The sequence below is a fragment of the Hemitrygon akajei genome, chromosome 3 (assembly GCF_048418815.1).
Source record: "Hemitrygon akajei chromosome 3, sHemAka1.3, whole genome shotgun sequence".
Lineage (NCBI taxonomy): Eukaryota > Metazoa > Chordata > Chondrichthyes > Myliobatiformes > Dasyatidae > Hemitrygon > Hemitrygon akajei.
In genome coordinates, this window is record NC_133126.1 from 72,902,902 (window position 1) to 72,915,390 (window position 12,489).

Consider the following 12,489-nt stretch of genomic DNA (forward strand, 5'->3'; position numbering starts at 1 on the left):
GGAAAACAAATCTCTTAAGTTGCAGTTCTCTTGCAGACTGCATCAAGTTTTCCTCCAGGATTCCCTGTATTTTGCTGCATTCATTTTGCCCTCTACCTTCACAAGCCTTCCAGGGCCTGCTGCAGTGAAGCATCCCCACACCATGATTCAGCCACCACCGTGCTTCACAGTAGCGGAGTGTTTTTGAAGATGTGCAGTGTTTGGTTTATGCCAAAAATAGTATTTAGTCTAATGGCCAAAATGTTCAATTTTGGTTTCATCAGACTATAGAACCTTCTTCCGGCTGACTTCAGAGTTTCCCACGTGCCTTCAGACAAATTCTAAGCAAGACTTCATGTGAGTTTTTTCAACAGTGACTTTCTCTCTGCCACTGTCCCATAAAACTGGGACTGGTAAAACACCTGGGCAACAGTTGTTGTATGCGTAATCTCTCTCAACTCAGCCAGTGAAGCTTGTAACTCCTCCAGCGTTGTCATAGGTCTTTTTGTGGCCTCCCTCCATGGTCCCCTTCTTGCACAGTTACTCAGTTTTTGAGGACGGCCTGCTCTAGGCAGGTTTATAGCTGATGCCATATTCTTTCCATTTCCTGATGATTGACTTAACTGTACTCCAAGGGATATTCAGTGATTTCAAAATTCTGTTATATCCTTGACTTGTGCTTTTCGATAACTTTTTGCGGAGTTGCTTGAAGTGTTCTTTCCGCTTCATGGTGTAGTTTTTGCCAGGATACCGACTCACCAGCAGTTAAACCTTCCAGATACAGATGTATTTTTACTACAATCAATTGAAACACATTGACTGCACATGGTGCTCTCCATTTAACTAATTATGTGACTTCTAAAACCAATTGGCTGCACCAGTGATGATTTGGTGTGTCATATTATGGGGGGGAGGGTGGCGAAGACTGATACAATTAATTATTTTGTGTTTTATACTTGTAATTAATTTAGATTACTTTGACACAAAAGCATCTTTTTCTATTGCTCAGTGTCAAAAAAAGCCAAAATAAATCCACTGTGATTCAATGTTATACAGTAATAAAACATGAAAACTTCAAGGGGGGGGGTGGTGATGAACACTTTTTATAGACACTGTATATCTGAAAAAACATGTTGTATCCTCTTTTATACTATTGGCAAGTTGACTTTCACATTTAATCTTTTCTCTCCTTAAGGCTTTTAGTTGCCTTCTGTTGGTTTACAAAAGCTTCCCAATTCTCTTCCTTCCCACAAAGTTTTGTTCCATTATATGCCCTCTCTTTTGCTTTTATGTTGTCTTTGACTTCCTTTGTGTCACCCTCCCTTTAGAATACTTCTTCATCTTTGGGACATATCTATCCTGTACCTTCCAATTTGATCCCAGAAACTCCAGTCTATCATCCCTGCTACTGTCTCCTTCCTGTCAACTTTGGCCAACTCCTCTCTCATGCTTCTGTAATTCCTTTACTCAACTGTAATACCGATACATCTGATTTTAGCTTCTCCTTCTCAGACTGCAGAGTGAATTCTATGATATTATGATCACTGCCTCCTATGGGTTTCTTTACCTTAAGCTGCCTAATCAAATCTGGGTCATTCCATAATACCCAATCTACAATTGCCACAGGCTGCTCTAAAAAGCCATCTTGTAATCATTATAGAAATTCCTTCTCTTGGGATCCAGCACCAGCCAGATTTTCCCAATCTACCTGCATATTGAAATCCCCCATGGTTAACGCAATATTGCCCTTTTTACATGCATTTTCTATCTCCTATTGTAATTCGTACCCCATGTCCTGACTACTGTTGGAGGCCTGTATATAAGTTCCTTCAGGGTCTTTTTACCCTTGCAGTTTCTTGACACTACCCACAACGTACATTTTCTACATCGTCTGATCCCATGTCACCTCTTTCTAAGGATTTGATTTCATTTTTTTACCAACAGAGCCACCCTCTGCCTACCTGCCTGTCCTTATGATACAATGTGTATCTTTGGATGTTAAGCTCCCAACTATGATCTTTCAGCCACAACTCAGTGATGTCCATAACATCATACCTGCCAATCTCTAACTGCATTACCAGATTATCTACATTACCTTAATACTGTGTGCATTCAAATATAACACCTTTAGTGCTGTGTTCATCCACCTTTTTGATTTTGGCCCCCCTGTTACACTTTAACTCATCCCACCAACTGCAATTTTGCCCCATCATCTGCCTGTCCTTCCTCAGTCTCACTGAACACTGTATCTCCTTCTATACCAACTGCCCCATCCTCATCCCTATCACTTTGGTTCCCACCCTCCTGCAAAATTAGTTTAAGCATTCCCCAGCAGCTCCAGCAAACCTGCCCTCAAGGATATTAGTCTCCCTCAGGTCCTTTTTTTATAGGTCAGACCTCCACAGAAGAGTTTCCAGTAATCTAGAAATCTGTCCCCTGCACCAATTCTTCAGCCACACATTTATCTGCCATTTCATCACTGGCAGGCGGTACAAGCTGCAATCCAAAGACTACCACCTTAGAAGTCCTGCTTTTCAATTGTCTACCTTAACTCCCTATATTCTCTCTTCAGGACCTCCTCCCTTTTCCTACCTATGTCGTTGGCATCAATATGTACCACGACCTCTGGTCGTTCACCCTCCCCCTTTAAAATGGCGTGGACCCGATCCAAGACATCTCTGACCCTGGGAGGTAACATGTGTCTCTTTCATGTCCACAGAATCTGCTTTCTGCTCCTCTAATTATGGAAGTCCCTATCACTCCTGCACTCCTCTTCTCCCACCTTCTCTTCTGAGCCATTGAGTCAGACTCAGTGCCAGAGACCTGATTGCTGTGGCTTTCCCATGGTAGGTCACCCCCCGCAACAGAATCTAAAGAGGTATTATTGAGGGGAATGAACAGAGCGGTACTCTGCACAAGCTGCCTATTCCGTTTCCTTCTTCTAACAGTCACCCAGGAACCTGCTCTTTAGGGGTGACCACCTCCCTGTAGCTCCTGTCTATGACCTCTTCATTATCCTGTATGAGCCGAAGGTCATTGAGCTGCAACTCCAGTTTCTTAACATGGTCTCTAAGGAGCTGCAGCCCAATGCACTTTGTGCAAATGTAGTTATCATAAGAAATTAATGACTTACATGAAAGGATTGATTAGGATGAATGCACATTTGCTGACTATACAAAGCTGAGTAGGAAAGTAATCCATGGGGAAGACACAAAGAGATTGCCTCTTTGACAGTGGAAAAGAAGATGGCAGATGGAATATAATTGTGGGTAAATGTGAACTAACAAAACTCTGATGGAAAGAATAGCAAAGAACATCTAAAAATGAAATGTAAGTATTCACCACCAACTAGAAAGGTAAACAGAGTCTTCATCTTTACAACAAGAGGTCGGAGTACAAAAAGAAGTATGTTGGTAACATTATACAACACTTCTAGAGTCTGCAGTTGAGATCACTGTAGGGTTTCTGATTTCTTTATCTCAAGAAGAATAAATTAGCTTTGGCTCTAAGACAATAATGTAACTATATTCTAGACAGGTTCCTGGGATAAAAAGACTGATGAGGAATGCTGGAGAAGTTTATATTTGTTAGAGTTAAGAATGAGAGGTGAATTTATTAAAATATTCAATGTAGCTGAAGGATATGGCAGGACGGGTGCTGAGGTGTTGCTTTCTTTGTTTGGGAAATATAGACATTTTCAGGATAGAGGATCAGGTATTTAGAACTGAGGGTAAAAAGTATTCCTGCACTCTGGAATTCTCTACCCAGAAGAGGGCTGTAGATGTTCATTTACTCAGCACATCCCAAATTTGAGATTAACAGACCTACAGAATCTAGGAACGTTAAGGGAGTTGAGAAATAGTACAAGAAAAGCAGGCTATAGTGGAAGATCAGTTTTAATCTTGTTAAGGGGGGGGGGGGGTCAGTTTGATAAGACGTTTGACCCATTCTTGCTCATATCCAACATTTATATTGAAGGTTTTATGTTGAAATCCCCTCTCCAGGACTCAAAACGTTTAAGTCCAAGAAGCTATCTTCCAAATAAAATGTTAAACTAAAGCAGCAACGATTCACTCAGGTTGGATGGAGAATATCACAAAGAGAAATGGGGAGCGTTTACCATTCAACAAGACAAAAATAGATAAACTGATAATCTACTTGTTGATGAGACATTGCTAACCGGTTGTTGCATTCTCTCATACCACAATGGAGAGCAGACAACTTTTATTTTTTCAGTTGACTTTACATTGTACGTCACACTGAAGAGGAACATTAAAGGTAGTGCACATTTATTGGAAAAACTGAAATGTATTTTTCAATGCAACAAAATTCCATAAATGGTATTACTAAGGAAACATGAAGTTGGCACCTTAATAAGAATTCGTTAACTATTCAGATGGGATTTTAGAGGTGGCAATAAAAAGCAACCCTTGAAATCCTGTTAGGTTGGGGATAAATTTATTTTCAATTATTTGTTGGAGTATGAATGTGCTATAAATGGAGCACAAGGATCTTCTGCTTCATCAGTATTTAACAATTTACCATGCACCAACCATTTTGAGGACAATCACAACTGCTTATTATGTAGTTTATCTGTAGGTGCTGAAGTTCATATGAGTAACCTGATAAAAGTTAACTTCCCCTGCATGTTCAAGTGGATGTAATTTTAAGACAAAAATCAGATCTTTTCCTCCATTTACTTAAAACAGTTGATACCCAGACTTACTGATATCCGGCGGAAGGACTTGAACTCGAGGTAGGTTAGGTGTTCCGCCAGCTCTTCTGGCTCCAAGTGATCAAAGAGAAGGGAAACTTTTCGTTTTTTGCTACAGTTTGGTTTTATCCTCTGAGTGATTTTCCGTGACCATTCGTGTGTACTTCTGTCCAGTAAACAAAAAAAAAGTTTAGCTGCTGCTTTCAAAAACACTCATCAGCATAGGTTAGGTGAGGCATGTACTGACGTGATTTGTCACTTCTATATGACTAAGATTTAGCTTTCTTGTTGCAGCATTACAAGCAGGCACCTTTGCCTTTTCCCTTTTTCTGTTCCATTAAAATACTTTCATTCTACTCTGACAGTCTCCTTTGTCTCTGATGATGATATGTGCCTTGTGTTTATCTTTGTCTGCCTCTTGATATTATAGCAGCTTCAACTTCTTCATTTTCAAAATTGAGTAATCCTGTTTCCACCCATTCCCAGGATAAGAAAGTCCCTCTGTTTTACAGGCTGTTACCTAATCTATGATACAACAGTATTGCTGCACATATTCTTTCGGTATTCTGCTGAGTAGTGGAGTACAAGGAACAGTAATAATCACAGCCCATCAAAAATCAAAGATATTTTGTTAGAGGCTTATGAATCTACCTCTATACAATAGGAAAGCATTCAGGAAATTGGAATAAGTTTTGCCCAGAAAAGAAAATATAGGCACTGGGCATATACTCACAATGGTGCTTGGCTGAAGATGGAGGTGGTTTGATGCATAAAATCAATAATCTATTAGATAACAATTTTTGGATGTATGGAGTTTTCAGTGAAGGACTACTTAATTTGACTAATTTGGAGAGTTTTGGAGTTTCAGTTCTCCACACTTATCTTCTCATAAATAATTATCTCACTTTGGCTATTTTGGCCATGATTGCAGCTAAAACTAATATAAACTGGAACCATAACAGAATTCTGGAAGAACTCAGTGGGTCAAGCAGCATTTGCAAAAGTCAACCCTTGATTTAAGACATTAACTTACACCTTTTGTTGTTTAACCCATTGATTTTTCTCCAATGTCCTGCTTTTGTTTTAGATTCAAGCATCTGCATTCTGTTTTGCCTTTGTCCAAATCCAAACTGTAAAGTGGGTTACACACAATGACTCTAAGACAATTTTTCTTTGGGAACCTGAATTACAAGTAAAGCTGAACAAGCTGAAAGTTTTTCTATCTGACAACTGCAATATCCCCTGTCGAAGTGCATGGACAACTGTCCAGTAATTCAGTCTGAAACAGAAAGGGCTCATAGAACAAACATCTTATAATTCAATAACAATGAAGTTGCATGATTGGTTATGACAGAACAGAAGAAAATTTTCCAAAAAGGAGAGGGGATTCTGTACTTTATAATGGGAATAGCAATTAGCTTTTTGTTAATTAATCAGAAAGCTTCATAATAATGTTTATGTTGTGTGCAGAAAATTGAAAAAAAAAATTACATTTCCCTGTTCTAACTTCACTACCTTCCAGAACAATATTGTAACTGTTTTAACCATTTATAATCTATGGCCCCTTGTAGTCTTCAAAGTTACCAATAATCTAGATATTACTTAAAAACATCTGAAAAGATCAAAATATCATGTTTACCATTTCCAAAACAAACATCTGAAAACTGTAATTTTTTTTAAAGTCATGTACACACACACACACTCTCACTCACTCACTCACAATATATACTAAGATACAATTCCATACATTTTTTATAAGATTCTAATGCATGGTTACAAGAACATTAGCTATCAGTAACAGTGACTGAGTTAGAATGAGCTACTGTATATTAACCAGCTAACTTTCAGGTAACCTGTTAAACCTCTTGGTTGTTTGTCAGTCTTTGTTAATGTATAGTTTTCATAAATTCAATTGTATTTCTTTATTTTCCTGTAAATGCTTGCAAAAATGAATTTCAATATGGTAACATGCAGTATATGTACTTAGATATTAAATTTACTTTGAGTTTGATTTCTTAGCCAGCTCTTTGATAACTGGAGCTCTGGAAGTTACTATCAGTGACTTGCTTCAGAGCGATAAGCTATGCTGTGGTGATGGATCATCGTGGAGTGTGGTAGGAGTAGGAATTTGTGCAAACAGCCAATTTCAGCATATGAATTTGGCATGATCAAAATGCCACTGATTTTAATGATGGGCATTTTACTGCATAAGCCTCAGTAAAATGTTTGATAGTGCACATAGCTGTTTCTGGAAAAATGGAGATTAGTAGGAGTATGCTATTAAGCCTCAAGCCTGCCTTATTTTTCAATATGACTATCTGTTCATCCAAATCTAGATAGATAGATAGATAGATAGATAGATAGATAGATACTTTATTCATCCCCATGGGGAAATTCAACATTTTTTCCAATGTCCCATACACTTATTGTAGCTCTCCCCATGATGCTAAGTTCAAAGAAGTTTAAAAAGTATTTGGAAGTTTCAGCTTTGCCTCAGTTCTTGATTTTCTTAAAAAGATTTATCTTTTCAGTTTTTCGCTTGTAGATTTTAAAAGCTTGTTAATGTTTTTGAAAGACTGAGAAACTTCACAAGATTTGACAGTGCTGGCTAAGTGTAGGGGCATGACTTATTCAAAAAATAATTCATTTTTGCCATTTTATATGCAGAACTAATCATAGGGTCACCATGTGATGTTATTTTTATCTCTGTTCTCCTAAAACTCAGGAAGTCCCCACAAAGAGAGTTTTCACATTTTCTGTGAGTTGCTGCTGAGAGAATTGTGAAAAGTAGTGATAATTGCTAATTGTTTGTTGTTATTGAAGTAATGTGATGAAATGTGTTTCCTTGGCTTTGAGTCAACCTGAGAAAATGAAACTGTTTAACTAAAAGGTAATCCTTTCTAGAAAATGGTCTGAGAAAGCACACAATCATGTTCATCATAAAATACTAATTTGCAGTATATTTTGGATGATGCCATACTTATAAGCTTCCTTAAAGTTGTCATAGCTGGGGGGGGGGGGGAGGTAGTGGGGATAAACTCACACTGTATTAAATGCTCACAATGATATGTGTCTCAAATAGCCTCTGACAACCAAGTCCAGCTCCTGGCCTTCAGGTATGGCTTAGCTATAAAGCCAGGCAGAACCTACTGACAGGAGAAATGGTTAAAGGCAGGTTACTGGCACCTTAAAACCAGTCACTTCCGGCAGATGGGGTTCATCAGCCATGGTTGGCAGCTCATCTAGTAGGAGGAAAACTCAGATCTGAAACCTCTGCTGCTTTGTGGATAAACCCACTCATTGGGAAGGCTTCAGGAGTAAGCCCTGAGAGAAAAGTTTGGAGCAGGAGTCACTAAGGCTGTCCAATGTTGAATTCAACACTGACTGGCAACACTTGCCAAGCCGCTGGTGCCGAACTGTATTCATTTGTTCCCGTGTTCCTTTGGATTCATTGGCTGTGTGGAGAAGGGAAGCCTGCTGCATGAGCAACAGCTCGGTCTCTATATCGTACTGCCCTGACTTGTGTATCATGTAGACAGCTAGCATTCATGGTAGACTCTGGCCAATGCAGGGCCTCATACTCTATAAGGCTATAGTTTATAATGAGAGCAATTATTGAATTGAAAATTTTTCCCTAATTCTCTCTCTCAGACACATATTTTTAATCAAGAATAATTGTGAAGGTGATGTTGATCATTTATTTATCATTTTTTAGAGATGGAATATGTACTTATGTCTTACATTTGTGAAGTGTCAATAAATTGAGAATGTGACTCTTCACCCTTCTTTCTCACCAGCTCTTGAAAATGTTCCATTGTTTCTGAAAGACTGTTGTCTATTTTAAACATTATCCAGAACTCCGTAATCCAGTACCTGGAACAGCACCATGCAAATATTAATATCAGCATAAATAATGCAACAATGCCTTTGTTTTAACTTAAATCAATAAATGAAATAAAGCTACTCTTTAATCTTTGAACAGAAAGTAACTCTACATTGCAGATTAATATTAGTAACATAACTAGACCCATATCAGTTACATAACTGGACTGAGTTATATCACAGGTACTATTCTCAAACTTGATCTTAACTGGCACGGGACCTTTGCCTGCAATTGCCTTCCTTGTTCAATCCTTCTCTTGTGTTGACACACCCAGCCACCCCTTGGGCCTTTGCTACTTGCAATATGTGTCCACTGTTGGAAGAAAAGGAATCAATGATGAATTTGAGACAGCACATCACCAAATCTCCCTTTAAAACTTTGATGGGCAACTAAGCCCTGCCTCCAGCCATCAAAGCTGGCAGGGTTTAGTAAAAAAAAAACTTCAACATTTAAAAATATTATTTAAATATATAAAGCTAAAAATGTTAAAATTATAAGAAACATATAAAAAATAAGTAATCTTCAAAAATGTTAATTCTGTCCCTCTTAAGCACTACATAGCTCTGCAGTTCCCATTGTGATCAATATGGTCTAGGAACCTGTGCCAGTTCTATCCTTGTGCAGGATTTGAAAGCCATTTCTTTAGCCAGAGGGTGGTGAATCTGTGAATTTCACTGTTACAAATGGCCAAGTCATCAGGCAGACTTAAAGTGGAGGTTGATAGGTTCTTGATTATTAAGAGTGTCAAAGGTTACGGGGAGAAAGCAGGAGAATGGATTGGTGAGGGATAATAAATCAGCCATGATGGAATGGCAGAACAGACTGAATGGGCCAAATAGTCCAATTCTACTCTTATGTCTTATAATATTGGCATTTACCACAGTTAATCAGCTGATCTTTGACAAAACATAATTTGGTAATAATACAGGCAAACTAAACATACCAGTGGCAAGAGAAGCAGTTGATGTGTCAGATTAAAAACCTCAAAACAGATAGGAGGTTATCAATCTGAAACATTAAACATGTTTCTTTCCTTGGATGTTGACCTGCCTGCTGCATAATCTGAACATTTTTTTCTTTCCCCAATGCCTCACTAAAGCAATCATATTCAGATCATGACTGTAATTGCCAGTTTTAAATTGTTCATGAATCTATGGGCTAGATTTAACTATTTTATTTCTTGTGATGCCAATCATTCAGTTCCTCTCATCACACCATCTTATCATTCAGGCAATCTGAACACTGAAAATGCAAAATGGTTTAACTTTATTATTCATAACATAACACAATTTTGCCGATACTCTATATACACAGTGCAACCTAGAAGTAAAGAATGTTTGAAAAGGGAATAAATGGCGAACCTAATCCTGTAAAGTTATTCTGCCATTTAATAACAAGGTTGATTTGACCATTATAATTCCATTTTCCTATCCAAAATCCATTACCATTTAGTTTTCTGACATACAAAAAATCACCTACCTTGAGTCTATCAGGTTCTATGGCTTTGTACCTAGAGAATTCCAAAGATTTGTGACCATCAGAAAAGAAATTTACCCTCGTCTCATTAAGTTTTTCTTCGCGCTAAGAATGTGTTCCCTAGATTCAGGCTCTCTGATCAGGAGAGACCTTCTCATAGTATCTACCCTATCTAATTCTTCCTAAGAATCGTGAATTCACATATGATTCTTGTGGGTAACATGACAGTGTAGACTGCCCATTCTTTCACCACAAGCCAAGTACTTCAGCCCAGCAATCAACTTTCACTGCTCTGTCTTTGAAGTATAATCTTCCATAGAACCATCGAACACTACAGCACAGTACAGGCCCTTCAGCCCTTCATGTTGTGCCGACCCATATAATCCTTAAAAAAGTACTAAACCCACACTACCCCGTAACCCTCCATTTTTCTTGAAAAGGAGACATAAGATCTACATTGTATAGTTTCAGAGTTATTAATATTTATAACATCAACCCAGCGGTTCTAAACTATTAAGACTACACTGATATCCTTATATCGACCAGCAAATTTTGCCTAAAAATTAGATGAGGGAATTACTTGCACAAAATAAAATGTTTTGTCTGTTTGGAAGTAATTGCACTTATTTCCTATCGAAGTTCTATTGAAGTTCCACTGGGCATCATCCTTATTTTTAGTGACTCCCCAACCTTGAGTGTAATGAGCTACCATCTACAGACAGACAACACTTAACACCTCACATCTGCAAAGGAGTAAATCTGTCCTAATTGGGCAACTTCACTGTATGAGGGTATTGGTTGCTGCCATTAAACTCACTGTTTAACCCCTTCCTCCAAATTTCTCCTCTCCTTCCATTTTATGTAACCCCAAATTCTATCTTGTGACCTGTGAGTGGATAATTCCCTTTCTTATTCTATTAGTGGCCAAAGACCAGAAAAACAGGTGCTTTAAGGCGAGTGTGTACGAATTAGGTGCTTTTTCTGGTTATGCGCTGTTTTGCACTAAGAAAAAATGCAACATCTCTCAGCAATAATAAAAACAATAATTATCTGAAGAGAAGTGACTAATGGTACATATAATCTCTTTCTATGTTCATTCTTTGATTTTATATGGGTTTCATCCTTTGCATCCTTCTGTGGACGTTTAGAGCTGGAAATTGACTGGGTAAGTATTTCCTGTATTTAACACTTTAGATATTATTTATTGAAATGTCATTTGAAATATTAGTCTGGCATAGAGCCATATAATTCTCAAGTTTATATTGAAAAAAAGTTATAGAAGGCATAGATGAAAAAAAGAGCTACTATAATTTTTTAAAGATATGTTTGCAGGACTTAACCACAATCTTTCAAACTGAGACTAAAATGTGAAATGCAAATGCTGCAGGTAGATACTTAGCTTTTTGTCTTTACTTAGCTGTGGTTGCTATTTCCAGGAAAAGGCTCACCTTATAAAGTAACAGATCTTCAAGCAAGTTGCAGCACAGTTTTGCTCTAAAGCATTCTGATATGTAGGTCATCATTAAGGAAAACAAATCTTATTTAAAGTCTTTAAGTATCCTTATTTATATCCAACAATAGCATTGTTGAGTCCAATATTAGTGACATTTTCTGGAAAACAAGTGTTGAATAAGATAAAGACCAATTGTCTTTTAATATTTTTCAAAGTGCACTCCACAAATGCTTCTTTAAAATGTAATTTCACAGCTTCAAAAAAGAACAACTTTTAAGCAATTATTTACTACTTCAAAATGTACTTAAAATAGGACATTAAACTGAACACACTATTTTACCCTGAATCTGTATGGCATTAGTTACAGAAGCTGATCAAAGGAAATTGGTTTAATGCTGTGGATGGTTCATTATGACAAAGAACTGTGGCACTGAGTTACTTTTACTGTTACCCAGTTTTAATCTATCTCTTTATTTAGCAGTAGAGTTGATGACTTTTTCCTTCCCTTGTTGGGCAGGAAGTTGGGCAGCAGGATTCTGAGTCATACTCTGCTGGATATGTAGCCCAGAATGCACAAAACTACATATACCTGTAGTGGATATGCAATGACTTTCTGAACCCTTGGGCTAAGCCAGGCATGGGCAAACTACGGCCCGGGGGCCATATGCGGCCCGTTAAGCTTTTTAATCCGGCCCGCAGAACTTGATGAAATTATATTAATAAACCTTGTTAACGTTTTTTTCCCCGCAATTCTGGCGTTTTCGCCACAACAAAACTAAATCCAGACTTTGATGCGCTGGCTAAAAAGGGAGACCAACAACACTGTTCCCACTGAAATTAAAAATAAGTTTCTTCGTTGTGTTATGTAAAAAATGCATTTGAAAATATTTTTTTCAATAAGCCTTACATGTTACATGTCATTTCTGTTAAGTGATGGACATGAGTAGTGCGCAGGTGCACGTACGTTCTCAAAATAAAAAATGC

The 12,489-nt window shown here is 37.8% G+C and overlaps 1 protein-coding gene across 8 annotated transcripts in view; it reads right to left on the minus strand.

Moving 5' to 3' along the window:
• LOC140725105 (RAS guanyl-releasing protein 1-like) overlaps positions 1-12,489 on the minus strand; it is a 301,300-nt gene that overhangs the window by 39,886 nt on the left and 248,925 nt on the right. For all 8 annotated transcript variants that reach the window (XM_073040121.1, XM_073040119.1, XM_073040125.1 and 5 more), the window contains 3 exons: positions 11,501-11,558; positions 8,435-8,566; positions 4,706-4,859 (listed from right to left, as the gene is read on the minus strand). In XM_073040121.1, coding sequence (XP_072896222.1) covers positions 4,706-4,859; positions 8,435-8,566; positions 11,501-11,558 — 344 coding nt within the window. The remainder of the gene's footprint in view (positions 1-4,705; positions 4,860-8,434; positions 8,567-11,500; positions 11,559-12,489) is intronic.